The following is a 15,118-nucleotide window of genomic DNA, read 5'->3' as shown; positions in this document are numbered from 1 at the left end:
TAGATACGCTTCCCATTCAGGAAGGAAGGGGCTTTGACAGTAGCGACTACTTGCCTGCGGTGTTCAATGCTGGATGTTGTGATCCTTTGGGCTATCCTCCTCTCTTTTTATATTGGAAAGTATTTTTATTGGCACAAGTTATTCTGATTCCATTTCGTTACTCACTCAATTCATTTAGGTCTTTCTACTACTGCTACTACTACCAAAGAAGATAAGTAATAACATAGATCTCAACATCTTGATTTTTATCCGGTGTTCTAACTTATTCAATTCTCTACAATTTTAGGAAGCTCCAGTCATACTGACATGGCTGCAGCTTATACTGTTATCATAACTGTTCAACATGATGTGATACAGAACACTTTTAGACTTCCATTTGGCTGTCTGAAGGAAATTAAGCAATGCATCATAAATAAACTTAATGTGTTCTTCTAAGTTTTACTTATAATTTAAAAATTTCTCGGCTTGCTACCTTGGAGCATGGCTCTCGTTTAAACTATAAAACCTCAACATCAATGAAAAAATAGGCCCCTTTCATATCTTTTTTTTTTTGTGGATGTATTGTGCCGTATGATTGAAAGATGTTTGCTCATATTTTGCATAGTAACGCCTTCCTGGTACTCTCTTTAATCTTGATTCGCTTTACCAGCCAGGTCACCTTTAAAAAAAATGGTTTCTGAGACAGTGGCTTATTAAACTTATTAACTTTGCACTTGCTACGATTATTTATCCTATTTTCTGTTTCGAAATTGAAAAGTTGCAGGAGCTGACGAGAGCTTGACGTGCTTGAAAATAAACTATGATCTAACGGAGGAGGAAGACAGATTTCTGAACATTCTACATGATATACTTTTGTCAATATATCAGAAGCCAAAGGACCTTTTTTGATTTCGAGTGAAGTATTGTTATTTCTGTCGATCACAAAAGTAGCCTTTTAAAATACCAGTATACATTTGTGGCTCTTGAACAAGCATCGTATATCTTTGATTTCTCCAGTCTCTGACCTCTAGTTTTTGACAGATCTAATAAACGATGCTACTGTGTCTTGAATTGTACTAGACGCGTACTAATAAAGCCTCGTGCTTGAAAACCTTTACTTGTGAGATAGGCCTTGTAGCGGAAATGCTGCTTGGCTGTACTTGCGAATGATAAATCTTATACGTCAAAATGATAAATCGCATGCAGACGACAAGAAATGCAGAAATAGTTGCATCACGAATGCGATCCAAAAACTCCTGCTTGATATCAAGAGGCAAATCTGATCTTAATAATGGAGATAATGGGCTACTACAAGTTCTCAAGGGCGGCTCTTTGTGATTATCAGTGACTTTCAAAGATGTGGTAGATGACGAAACAACGATTTGCTCACACACATACTTTCGTAACCAAATTTCTATTTTACAAAAAGATTCAACATTAATACAGTGTAGTCTTATAAAGGTGTGGCAAGTTTTTTGAAGACAAAAAAAAAAGAAAGCTTTATTTTAGAAAAGATAAAAGTTTAGAGACCTGTTCGCCAATTTCCAGTAAAAAGAAAATTGCCCAAGTGCAACTGCGTGGAAGTCAGTCTCTGTCTGCACTCACCCGTTTTTCATGCTTTAGTTGACAATTATAAAACGAACACAATCGTTGGAAAGTGGTCAAAAAAAGTATGTCACACCTTTTCGTAGATAAGGTCGCCCAACTATGAGAGGATAAACTAGGATTCACAAGAAGGTCCGTACTAGCGGTTTCACGGTGTCCTTTCGATCTCTCACTCGCCATGTCAGCTCTGTAATGTCTAGTATTTACGCGAATGTTTGTTGAAAACACCGTCTGCATCTCTGTCGCGGTACAAGAGTATGCCAAATATTCGACTCCATAAACCTACACAAACTACCTCGTACAAGCTACATGAAAAAGAAAAAAAATTAGCCTGTTGACATTAACACAACAACAGTTTTTAAAAGTATTACCGTGTAAAAAACCAGAAGATAGCCACGCCTGCCTAGAGCCTAGACGGTAGGTAGAGGTAGAGCAGGTACACCCACGAGCAAGACGTACATGCCAGAATCACCTAACAGCAGCTTTACTCGAAACTGTGCATAAGGAAAAGAAAAGAAAAAGGGCGTAGGTGGGAAAATAAACAACTTTATAAAAAACATTTTGACGTCATCAAATGGCGTAATGGATCCGGGGCAGTCATTGGATGATACATCCGCCAAAAATTCCTACACCAGATGCTGCCAAAAAAGGGCTGACAATTTGAAATGCTCAAACAGTATGCTTATCATTATATTGCTCTTGAGTCAAAGTCCAGTTTGACTACGTATTTTGTGCTACTTGTTCAAAAGCCAGCCTGAAAATTTTCAAACCCAAAACATGGCAAAATGCCCAGAAATTAGTTTTAAATGTCAAAGGCAAGCAGCAATGATTATTGACAAGGTTATTGTCAAAGACCTCTTTAAAAGCTAAACTTTGAAAAGACTGTCCCGTTGTCTCAAGTCTTCCACAGGATACGGTTTTGCATTATAAAGTAAACGGTGAAACCCAGGATATTGAAACAACGCTTTAAAGAGCAACTAATGTCAGGAACAAAGCTCCACATCCAAACCGCCCGGCAATTGCAGCTGGCTTTAACATAAAATAAATTTAGGAATCCTGACAGTTTTATATGGCGTAAAAGACAAATAAATGATACCTCTCTTTCATAAGTCTTAATACAGTTTGATAAAATGATCCATTAGTAGCCGGAAATTAAGATTGTATGTGTGGTTACTCCGCAATCTGTGAGGGATGTACTGTTGGGGATATCATAGATATAATAATAAAGTTAATTGTCCCATCACATTAAGGATGGATAATAAATATAAAAGTTAATCGTGAATCACACATTACCCCGCTTGTCCTCATCCTACCGTTGAAGTCTGTACACAGGGCACAACCCTGTGGCGAGTAAATATTTATTCTGCAAAAGCAATACAATCGAATGGGCCTGGACTATAGAATATTAATAGACTGAGCACAAATATTACTCTTGTCATTTGATGTTATAACTGTTGATCCCTCTGACTAATATTTATATACTCAGTATGGAAGGGCCAAATTTAAAGACATGTTGATTATTTACTATCACCAGATTATTACATCATGATCCAATAAGGCGCTTAATATTCTCCCTAGAACTATCCCAGTTCTTCATAGACCATCAATAGATTTTTTTTATACGTTTTTTGATTATATTTTTTCGTCCATAATAAAGTGGTATCCAAGTTCTAACAGTATCACTTTTGGTTTATTTTTAATTTTGTTCTCCATGCAAAACAAGTATGCAAAAGTAAAGTAAAGAGAAAAGCACTTTTGAAGGAGACATTATTTTCCAAAATTAGGGAAGCTTGCAGTAGTGTGCTCACCAGTGACTTGCAAGGCTTTTGTAGATATTCAGTAGGGAAATTTGATCAATTTGCTTAAACAGAAAACCCATTTAATAAATTTTAATGTGCTTCATTTTGTGCTTGAATTTTTATTTTATTAATGCTTAAAAAATTTTTTGGTTAGTGCTTGATTTTTTTTTTTCAACTGCTTGAAGTTTTTTTAAAAAGTGCGTGAATAATTTCGAAACACCCGGTACTTCAAACCTTTAAGTTCTTATCCATAGTAAAGAAACATTGTAAGTATCAATTGATAAACTCGCTTTGTTGTGATTGGGTTTGTTCTTTTCTTTGGGACATTCTCAAAGAGTAAAACCGGGAAATAAATTAGTTTCCGGTTTGCATAAATTTTAATGACAAGGGTTTCATTCTCTGTCATGGTGAGACCGGAAAATTTAGGTATATAAATAAGAGGTGACTCAAATCACAACAGTTAATCTTTCTTTTACTTCTAACTAAAAAATCTTATCTCGTACTGCTTATATACAACGCCCGCGATATCAACCACGACAGTACATATTTACTCAACAAACTAATACCCAATCATGTAGTTTACACGTGACAATCACGTGACAATCAAAAATATTAAATTCGATATTCTCATGATGTTGGTAGTCTGGATAAATATATAAAGCGCGGTTGGTTAAGTGGTATAATCTTCGCCTGCCACGCGAAGGGCCGGGGTTCGATTCCCCGACCGCGCATTACTTTTTACATTTCTCGAAATAACGTCGGACGTTGATATGATCAGTTGTGCAATCTTGTTTTTTGTTTAAACACGACATTTGATGTTTTGAGACCAATAGTAAGTAATTCGAGATATACAACTTTTATGTAAAAATGAAAAGATAATTCCTTTTAAGACATCAGCTATCATGCTGTATGCCTATATTGAAGAGACCGAAGGAATGTATAGCGTCGATATTGAAATATGGCCATTGTGATCATATTACCGGAGAAATCTAAAGGTCAATTATCTTCAAAACTTTCAGCTGATTCTTATCTTATATCCAATAACACCTACCTCATTTACCGTGCAGTTGATGTCGATATAGGAGCGTCAGACAAAAACGATTACACGTTAAAAACATTATGGCAACAATCTTTCACTCCTTCCAATTTTATTTTCGATTTTGAAGATGCCAACGATTTATTACATTAATTTGTTACGGATAGTGGCATTTGAATAAGATGAGCTATTTAATCCGGTTGAAGATAGTCTGATTTTTACATCTAAGTAAGATGTGTTTTTCTTAGAGGTGTTCCTAAATGTTCGTTCTGGTGCACTTCAACTTTTATTCAGGTGTTCCAAAATCTTTTTTAAAACCTCCTTCATATGTATATGTTTAAATCAATAAGATCACCTTCATCGTATTGCGGGATTAGAGCAACCTAAAAATACTTAAACATATCAGCAAGTGCAGCTGAAGACGAAGAGGACGTGCTTAAAAACCGAAGATAAATATTAACCTTCGTCAATGAATAAAACTATTTATTCTCTAATGAATGAAGTGCTTTTTGAAAAGTAGACATTACAAGTGAAGAAAATTTTACTCATGCCTAAAAATCCCTCAAACGCTCCGCGTCCGTGCTGTTGCTGTCGCTGGGAGTGAGAGCGGGTAAGTGGCTGCTTCGACAACGAAAAAGACAAAAAAAAGGTCATTGTTTTTGCTAATACGTGCCGAAATTTCCCTCGTCCCTTAAATCAAAATTCAAATGACAAAAGTTTGCTACCTTATTTGTCCTTTTTACGTGGATGGGTTTGATTTGTACCCATTCGTTCAGAATGGCTTTAACATCATCAGGCTTTAAAGGACCAAGGACAGCCACCTAAGAAAACGTGTAAATGGGATTGGTAACATGAAAAGCAAACCATCTTGTAATTTTTGATATATTCTCTCCATTGTACCCTGAATGATGGGCCACTTTAAAAAGTGATAATATTGCTATTTATATAGGTAGTTGCTGGAGTAGCATTATATTCTGCAGTTGACGCATCTTCTTCACGGTAGGCACTGACAAGATTGAACTACAGTATAAATGGTTAAATTCACATTAATCACCCATAACAAAAGAGTTGGCTGGTAAAACGGCCTGCACGCGGTGCATCAGGTTGCGGTCGAAGCTTACACAAAGGATGATTGTTATTATTCATCCATGCCCAAGTAATAACTTTGGGCTGTCTTGCTGCTTTTTAACCAAAAATTGGCACCAAATCCCTTTACCAGAAGTGGATTATTTTATTGTCTTCAAATGTATCCAAATAATGGTCGGCCTATGTGATTTTGTTGATATAAATGAACAAAAGTCATAACATATGACATGCGACCTACGTTAATTTCAGATTGAAGCTCGGAACACGTTTTGAAGTCCCACCATATAGTGGTAACTGACCGTAGCCGTAACATCACGCATTCTCGGAAATCAGAACACACCTTTTCAAGTGCAAACAATGTTCTTCCATAAATCTTTGTTATGTTTTAGTTGAGAAAAAGAATCCATTATCAACGAACCTTTTTCATATAATTTGGTATTTTCTTTTAATGAGAGAACATTAAAAAGGAAGATAAAAAAAAAGTGAGCAGGCGGATTTTATTTATAATGAGAACGATAAACAGGAACTTATTTATGTAGGGATGAGATAATTGTTTATTTATAAAAAAGGAATAGCCGCGCTTCAGATTGACGTTTACAAATATTCATACAACTGATGCTAGATTTTATATTTAAGTACAGATAAATGAGGTGTTGGTACTTTCTACAATAATTCTTTTTATTTCGGGAAGGAAGGCTGTGTTTTCAATCATCGATACACTATTTTGACAAAAAACGCCTATTTTCCATGCTATTTAAATGAATAAAGAAGTGCATGAACCAATTCGAAGCACATATCTTGTGTAAAACTAAAAAGAAAAGTTTGCTGCTGTATGGTAGGTGTATCTAAAAAAAGCTGAATTTATGCATTATTGAGATTATTTTTGAAAAAAGAACTGCAGACAGTTATAGAAATACACAAATAAAAAAAAAAAGATGTGTGATATTATCTGATCTCGGACTTGAACATGTATTTGCTTATCAATTTAGAGCAGGTGTTTCAATAAGTGATGATTCAGCGGCGGTGGAATGATGGCAAACACCAAGTATGCTTAAAATCTATTTTAAATTAATTAACAAGAGTACGAATTTTAAACAAGCACCTGTTGGATATACATCTTTCATTCAAACATGTGCAAAAATATAGACAATTTGCCCAGCCAATAATTTCTTAGCCTGATCTTTTTTTATAAAACCCGCTATTTTCATGTGAAACTGGTTTAATTTTATTTTATTTATAAAGCGTGGGTTTTGACGTGTATCGATTTCTCCTTTATATCTGTTTTTAAACTCTTATTTAAACAAACAAAAAATAAAAAATAAAATGCCTATGGATGCTTATGACGGCGTAAAATTCGCATTTAAAATTGTTAGTGATGTATTCTTTCGAGAAATCAAAGTGAGGTAAGATAAAATGATGTCATAGGAATAATACGATTGTATCTAAACATATCCCATTAGTGGTGCACACCACGTACCTTTAGAGGAACCATGTATTTTTATTGTTGCACCTCATGCCAACCAGTAAGTAATTTGACTCGAAAAGGAAGTGCCGTTGAAATTGTTTTGCTGATTTACATGGTAGATTTGTCGATCCCGGTATGGTCATCATCTCTAATCCAAGACGTTTTTCACCCTTAATGGCGCAATCGTCTTTTAAAAGAAAGATTATCGGTGCGGCAGCCCGTGCTTTGAAAGCCAGTAAGTTCTTTTTATTTTTACCTGTAGTGATGCAAGTTATTCACGTCATATATAGTTCCAGTGATTCGTCCTCAAGATCTCGCTACCAAGGGGACGGGTCAACTTGTTGCCGATAAGGAATCCAACTTTATCCTGAACGGTATAGATACCAAATTCACGCAAGAAACAGGACCAAGGGATCTTATTGTCTTACACAAAACTCTCAAGTTTGAAGTTGCCGAAGTGATGTCTGACACTCAACTGAGGTTAAAAGTGGAGTTAAATGAAGAAGCTCTTCAGTTTATTAAAGATGAGACTGCATATAAAATCATCCCTCATATTGATCAAAGCAAATTGTATGAGAAAGTTCATGAACGTCTGGATGAAGGTGAATGCATTGTGATCTTTCCTGAAGGTGGTAGTCATGACCGTTCTGAAATGCTTCCATTAAAGGCTGGTTTTGCTATCATGGCATTGGGTGCTATGGCAGAGAACAAGAATTTGAAGATTAAAATCGTCCCAGTTGGTAAGAACTTGTAAACAAATATGAGATATGTAGTCTAACGGTAAATGATAGGCTTGAACTATTTCCATCCTCATCGTTTCAGATCTCGTGCTGTTGTATCTTATGGCGCACCTATCACTGTCGCACCTGAATTAGTAGAGAAATACGCACAGGGAGGAGCTTCCAAGAGAGAAGCAATCTCTAAATTATTAGATGAAGGATATGATGGATTGAAGAGTGTCACGGTGAATGCACCTAATTATGACACACTCATGGTAAACAAAACAAGCACATATTATAAAGGTTATATAACTCAAACAATACATGTATATAGATCATTGCCACTGCACGCCGTTTGTACAAGCCTGCAGCGGAACATAAGTTGAGAATTGATCAGGTGGTAGAATTAAACCGACGATTTTTACTTGGTTACAAATATTTCGAAAAGGATCCTAGATTGGTGGAATTGGCGCAACGTATCAAGGCCTACAACAATACATTAAAATATTTTGGATTGCGTGATTATCAAGTGGCCAGAACACAAACGACCATGTATTCCGCTGCGCCTGTATTAGTGTCTCGCATTATAAAGCTCGTCTTTTTAGCAATTTTTGGTTTCCCAGCGTTAGTAAAAAAAAAAAAGAAGGATAAACAAACAAATATTCAATCTAAATTAATTTCTGTAGACTTTTGATCAATTCACCATTAATTATTTTAACACTTGTAATCAGTCAAAAGAAACAAGAAGGTAAGGACTTCTGTTTTTGGAAAGAATAGATCGAGTCACTAATCATCTGATTATGAAATGTAAATAGAGGCACTTGCTGGTTCTACTGTCAAAATCGCAGCCCGTGATGTGTTAGCAACTTGGAAAATTTTAGTTGCATTAGTTGTCATGCCCTTGTTGTACGGTTTCTACTCATTCTTATTATTTATGTATCTTTGGAAACACAGCTTCAACCATGCGTTTGGGTTATCGTTACTGGTCTGGGTCGCCTTACCATTTATTCAATACATTTGTGGTTTAGTGCTTGAGAATTCTATTGATATCTACAAGTCACTTCGTCCATTGTTCCTTTCACTCAGTAACCCCGACGGAGCAGCCGAACTTCGTATCATGCGTGAAAATTTGTCAGACACTATTACGACTTTCGTAGATGAGAATGGAGCCACTGCACTTAGTGATTTTGATATCCACAGATTTGATAATCTAGAGTTGAAAGATCAAGCCGAATCCAGAAGCTTTTTGAAGGATGTTAAGATCTCACCACCCAATATCCAGAAATGGTTTGATGATCGCCACATATTCAACTTCAATACGGATGAGTCTGAAAGCGAATAAAATACATAGCGGTTACACCAGCCAATTTTTTTTAGACCGACCCCCTTCTTTTTTCACTGTATTTAATAAAACATTTATTGTCTCCCCTTTCTTTCTTTCTTCACCTATTTTTTTTTTTTTTTTTTTTTTTTTTATTTCTATCTTTTCTTTGTCAATAATAAGGGCTTTTTTTTGGTACCTATTTTTTTTTTCAACAAAAGAAGAAAACGAAGAGTCATCTCTTTTTCTCCTAGAGAATCGAACCAGACAATTTAAACATCATCAACAAGTAAAGCATTTCACCTTATTCCATATTCGAACTTCACCATTAACAACAATTGTTAGATTTTTAAAAAATAATGAGTGGTGGTAACATCAAAGTTGTTGTGAGATGCCGACCTCTCAATTCTAGAGGTAAATTTGAAAAAGCGGGTGTCACAGAGCAGAGAAACTAACCCACTAATGGCAACTATTCTAGAACTTGCGCGTGGAGCAGCATGTTTAATTCGTATGGAAGGAGATCAAACGATTATCACTAAACCCGCAGATCATAAAGGCAGTAGAGATATGGAAGATGTAAAGGCATTTACGTTCGATAAGTCGTACTGGTCTGCCGATAAGTCAGATCCCACCTATGCAGATCAAAGCACTGTCTACAACGACCTTGGAGAGGATTTGCTAAATCATGCTTTTGACGGTTACAATTGCTGTATTTTTGCGTGTAAGTGTGCCTCTTTGTTCCGCCCAATTTACTTTTTACTGACTACTTATAAAAAGATGGTCAAACTGGTTCTGGTAAATCATATTCAATGATGGGTTATGGCGAGGATAAAGGTATTATCCCCAAAACCTGTATGGAATTGTTCAACCGTATCGAATCCAACAAAAACCCTGCATTGAATCATCGTGTCGAAGTCTCCTATATCGAAATTTACAATGAAAAAGTTCACGATTTATTAAACCCTAAAAACAAGGGCAACCTCAAAGTCCGTGAGCATCCATCCCTGGGCCCCTATGTCGAGGATCTTTCTCGTCTTGTCGTGCGTTCCTTTGACGATATCAACCATTTAATGGATGAAGGCAATAAAGCCCGTACCGTAGCATCAACCAACATGAATGAAACTTCCTCTCGTTCTCATGCCGTATTTACTTTATTCTTGACTCAAACTAGGCTAGACGAAGCGACTAAATTAGAAACTGAGAAAGTAGCTCGTATTAGGTATATTAAAAAAAAAATAGTGTGCATATACACCTTCATTATTAAACACAGCCATTTAGTTTGGTCGATTTAGCGGGTAGTGAACGTGCTAACAGCACCGGTGCCACAGGCGCAAGATTAAAAGAAGGCGCCAATATCAATCGTTCCTTGACAACCCTTGGTAAAGTCATTTCAGGTCTTGCCGATCAATCCATTGCCGATGCGGCCAAAAAAAGCGGCAAAAAGCAAAAAGAGGTCTTTATCCCATACCGTGATTCCGTCTTGACTTGGTTATTAAAGGACTCCTTGGGCGGAAATTCTAAAACTGCCATGATTGCCGCTATCTCGCCAGCCGATTATGAGGAAACACTTTCCACTTTAAGATACGCTGATCAAGCCAAAAAAATCACCAATAAGGCCGTTGTGAATGAAGACCCTAATGCAAAGATGATTCGTGAGCTAAAGGAAGAATTAGATACATTACGTGACCGTTTACGTGTTTATGCACCGGAAGTAGTAGAAGAATTATCCTCATCCAGTGCCCATCGCCAGGACGACCCGAACGGAATACGAACGCCAATACCGACCAGATCTGCCATTACAAATGCTCATCAAATACTTGTCATTGAAGATGCGCAAGGCAACAAAAAGAAAATGACAAAACAAGAAGTAGTCGACCAATTGACTAGTTCCGAAAAACTACTAGCAAACCTCAACGAAACTTGGGAAGAAAAATTAAAGCGAACTGAGGAAATCCACTTTGATCGAGAAAAAGCATTAAAAGATCTAGGCATTACCATTGATAAGAACGATATGGGTATTTACATGCCCAAGGAAATTCCATTCATTGTCAACCTAAATGAAGATCCGCTCATGTCAGAATGTCTCATGTATCAAATTAAGAGTGGAAAAACACGTGTAGGAAGACAAGAAGGCCAGAGCCAGTGCGAAATCCGCTTGAGTGGATCCAATATTCAAGACGAACATTGCTGGTTTGAACATGGTCCTGATAACGCAGTGACTTTGCACCCAGCGCCAGCAAAAAAGGACGCCATGACTATGGTGAATGGCATACGTATAAGTGAACCTCGACGTCTGAAGAATGGATACAGAATTATCCTAGGTCATCATCATATTTTTCGATTTAATCATCCTGAAGAAGTGCGACGAGAAAGAAACGACTCGCAAAGACAGATTACCAGCTCTCCTGTTCCCATAGATCCCACCACAGATGAAGAGAGTAATCTTGATCCCAGTCTCTTGGGCTCCTCAGAACTCATGGATTGGAATTATGCACGTTTAGAAGCCATGCGTAATCACTATTCATCTGAAACAAATTTCAGAGGATTGAAAGACGACGAAATTGAAAAGCTCTACGACGATATTGGAAAGATCCGACAGTCGAGAAGAACGCGTGCAGATAGCCGACTTGATTTTGACGATGACGATTCATCTTCTAGTGGTCATAGACTTTCTACTGCAGCTACCATGGTTGATGACGGCAGTATTTGTACAGATACTACGATTGTACCCGAAAAGATCCAAGACAAGATCAATGATGTCAAGGAGAAGCATCGTAAAGAATTAGATTTGCAACGCAGTTTTTACGAGGCCAAGTTGCATCGCATGTCCTCCATGCATTCTTCGGATCCACAAAGCGGGGAAATTTCCATGTACTCACCCAAACAGAAGACACTGATAAAAAATGTGTTCAACCGTTGGAAACGTATTCATTATGTGACCATGGCTGAGGTCGTTTTAACTCATGCTGTCTTGCTGAAGGAGGCTAACATCATTTCTCGCGAGCTTGAAAAAGATGTTTTGTATCAATTCACAATCATTGAAGATGCCTTTACGCACTTAAAATCACATTGGGAAGAGACATCGGGTCTGCACCAGTTTGAACAAGATGATGAGGAGGGTGCAGGCCATGACGCAACGTTGATCAGCTGTCCTAAACCTTGTATTGGTATTCGTGTCATTGATAAAAAGAATCAGTCTGTCTATGTTTGGTCACTAGATAAACTTAAATCTCGGCTTCACAAGATGCGCAACCTGAGAAACTTTATTGATCGTCCCCAATATCGGAAGCACTTCAACTGGGAAGATCCGTTTCATGAAGTCCCATGTCCCAAATATTCCTTTGTAGGTAGTGCCGCTGTCTCCGTAAGAAATCTTACTCGCCAACATCAAGCCTATGAGAGTTGCGTCGAAATTTTGTGTCGAATCACGGGTCAAGTCAAAGGTAAACTACGCTTACTGGTGTCGCCTATTGCTCGTTCTGGAGCCATTGCTGATATTGAAGAAGAAGACGGAGACGGTTTACATGTCGGTCAACAGTTGTTATTCGAAATTCGCTTATTAGAATTGATTGGATTGAACGAAAACGAATTTACTCAAGTCCACGTTCAGTACAGATTATCTTCATTTGGTGGTATTGCCCCACACGCAGCTGCCGAAAAATTATTTGCCACCGAACCTATTAGTGGGTTTGGAAATAGCAAATCTATCACCTTAGATTACAGCCAAACACTCTCTATACTTGTTACAAAATCGATTAAGGATATATTGATGCATAAGATGATTGTATTTGAAATATATGGTGTCGCACAACCTCGAATCCTTTCACAGTACGAACGTTGGGACGATCAGCGTGAGAAGCCCAAACTCGCTACCATGCTGGCTGAAAATAACCCATTGTATAAAAATGTACCACCATCAGCTGCCTCTGAAAGACGACCGGAAGAAGAACTTTTGGCAGCGGAACGACATGATGTACTTGCTTGGATTCAGATTTGTGAGCTTATGCCGAACGGCGAATATTTACCTGTGCAAGTTGTTGCACAAACACCATTAGATCGCGGTGCATTTGTCCTGAGACAGGGTCTTCAACGTCGTATCTGTATTACTTTGTCACATACTTCGGGACGACAATTCCTATGGAACAAAATGAGCAAAGCTATGATTGGTCAAGTTAGGACTTTAGATGCAAAAGGACGAATCATCAACTCACCTGCACATGAAGATATCCCTATCCGTCTTTTATCTCAACAACAAGTGCAATACAAGAATGATGGTACCAGTATTTTAATTGCGCAAGGTGCTTGGGACTCCTCCCAACATGATTGCTTATTCTTGAACAGATTAACACTAGCCGGCACACGTATCATCCTCAACTTGAAGTGGGAAATTGAAACTGAAAAGTGTTCTAAACCTATACAGTGTAGTATGGATATTGCTGTACGTATTCAAGGCCGTGACGCTTCCAATTTTGGATTACGTAAGCTGTTAGGTTCTAATAGATATTTGACAAAATGTAGTGGTGTGTTTTTAATTCACCTGAGACCACCAATGACACGTCGTGTTAGTCAGTTATGGAGGTTGAATACAGCATCCAAGTTTGTTCCCGGAGAAGAGTTTTTAGGCTCTTGGAGACCTCGCGGTGTCTCATTGATCAATGATTTCAAACATATCCAGAACCGTATACAGCGCAAAGAACAAGTGACAGCTACAACTCAAAAACTTATGTTACATACTGCTCGATCACAAACCAGCCATGGATCCATGAACGATAAAGAAACTACATCAGCTTCTATAGCTACCAGTGATGATCAGCAAGCCGAATTAGTCCGAAAAGTGCTGTCATTATGGAATAGCAAATGGGGTACTGATAAAGAGGTATGTGTCGGAGTAACAACACCTAAAAGCCATTGTATAATTTTTTAAAGTCGTACGTTTTTTTTGTATAGATTATTCTTAGTCAGGATCCTCCTATCCCTGGTATGAAGGATTTAGATCAACTTCAGAAGGATGCCTGGAGTGCAGCAAAATTAATTTCAGAAGTAAAATTAATAACTGAATTGTAAGTTTCTTTTCTTCGATACAATAACATTGTAGACTCACGCGAAATGGTTTTTAAATAGCGACAATGTGACGAAAAGAGGATATTTAACATATCAAGAAAATGCATTGGATGATAAATGGGTGAAGCGTTGGTTTGTTTTGCGGAGGTAATGTGTACACACGATGACACATGAAAAAAGATGACTAAAATCCAAAGTAATTTTTATAAGACCATACATTTATATCTACACAAATCAATCAGAAACGGAAGAACAAGGTATAATTAATGTTTCCAATGTTCGAATAGATTATAACCGTGCACTTGAGCAAATGATCAAAGTAAGTATTTAAAGTTTTTTATTCAGTTTGTATGTTGTATACTAAAATATTATTAGCGTAACAATGTATTTTCCCTATACACAAATAATAACGCCTATATATTACAAGCAAACTCAAAATCAGATATGACCGATTGGATGAGAAATATTGATAAATTATTTTCTGTAGAAAAAGTCTAATCCATCCCACCCTTTACCAGTTCCTTTCTATATGCCCCTTCCCTTCCCCCTTATATGTATTATTTATACCCATTAATTTCTATACCCCCGCACTTGACAACCCTATCCATCCGCTCATTACCACCATTCCCATCCTTCTGTGTAACAATGTTTTTTGGTCCTATTTGTACATTCCCTTTTACCTTCCAAATCCTTTTTTTTTCATGCATAATAATAAAATAGTAACTCTCTTTAAATATACACTTTAGATTTATGTTGGTTCAATGTACCTAACAAAATATACGAGACTAAATGGAAATATTTGGCTTGTGAATTGATATTACCAAATCATGTATTTCTTGTTATTGTTTGTCTACTAATTATTTATATACACACATTTTTTTTAAGTTTAAATATAGTGTGAGAGATGCACATGAAAGTATATTGCCTGTAAAAAAGTGGAGTGGGAAACGAAACACCTGACTTACCCATCACTTTGTGTTCAAGCCGTCACTTTGTGTGCATGAATAAAAAGGGGATAAATTTATTTATTTCCTTTTTTCTTTTTCT

General features: G+C 37.1%; 3 protein-coding genes and 1 non-coding gene across 4 annotated transcripts; 3 read left to right on the top strand and 1 right to left on the bottom strand.

Moving 5' to 3' along the window:
• Window positions 1–905: 905 nt before the first annotated feature.
• On the bottom strand, window positions 906–2,168 carry EV154DRAFT_575606 (uncharacterized protein; the record flags this gene model as incomplete). The annotated part of the gene is made up of 3 exons (XM_051606457.1): window positions 1,725–2,168; window positions 1,098–1,393; window positions 906–1,022 (listed from the first exon to the last, which is right to left on the bottom strand). Exons 1-3 carry the CDS (start codon window positions 1,819–1,821, stop codon window positions 906–908), a joined length of 510 nt encoding a protein of 169 aa, XP_051453071.1. The 5' UTR covers window positions 1,822–2,168.
• A 1,875-nt stretch (window positions 2,169–4,043) lies between these two features.
• Window positions 4,044–4,114, top strand: EV154DRAFT_t110. Its single transcript has one exon. It is a non-coding gene; the product is annotated as a tRNA-Gly (tRNA).
• A 3,030-nt stretch (window positions 4,115–7,144) lies between these two features.
• On the top strand, window positions 7,145–9,031 carry EV154DRAFT_540075 (uncharacterized protein; the record flags this gene model as incomplete). The annotated part of the gene is made up of 6 exons (XM_051604396.1): window positions 7,145–7,205; window positions 7,261–7,710; window positions 7,762–7,964; window positions 8,024–8,313; window positions 8,376–8,437; window positions 8,505–9,031. The coding sequence occupies 6 exons, from the start codon at window positions 7,145–7,147 to the stop codon at window positions 9,029–9,031; spliced, it is 1,593 nt and encodes a 530-aa protein (XP_051453070.1).
• A 489-nt stretch (window positions 9,032–9,520) lies between these two features.
• EV154DRAFT_428788 (uncharacterized protein) lies at window positions 9,521–14,222 on the top strand (the record flags this gene model as incomplete). Its single annotated transcript, XM_051596436.1, has 5 exons — window positions 9,521–9,731; window positions 9,788–10,229; window positions 10,289–13,886; window positions 13,958–14,070; window positions 14,132–14,222. The coding sequence occupies 5 exons, from the start codon at window positions 9,521–9,523 to the stop codon at window positions 14,220–14,222; spliced, it is 4,455 nt and encodes a 1,484-aa protein (XP_051453069.1).
• Between the last annotated feature and the right edge of the window lie 896 nt (window positions 14,223–15,118).

Source organism: Mucor mucedo (genome assembly GCF_025094135.1).
Source record: "Mucor mucedo strain NRRL 3635 chromosome Unknown EV154scaffold_125, whole genome shotgun sequence".
In the NCBI taxonomy this organism is placed as follows: domain Eukaryota; kingdom Fungi; phylum Mucoromycota; class Mucoromycetes; order Mucorales; family Mucoraceae; genus Mucor; species Mucor mucedo.
This window is presented reverse-complemented; position numbering and strand designations above follow the sequence as displayed.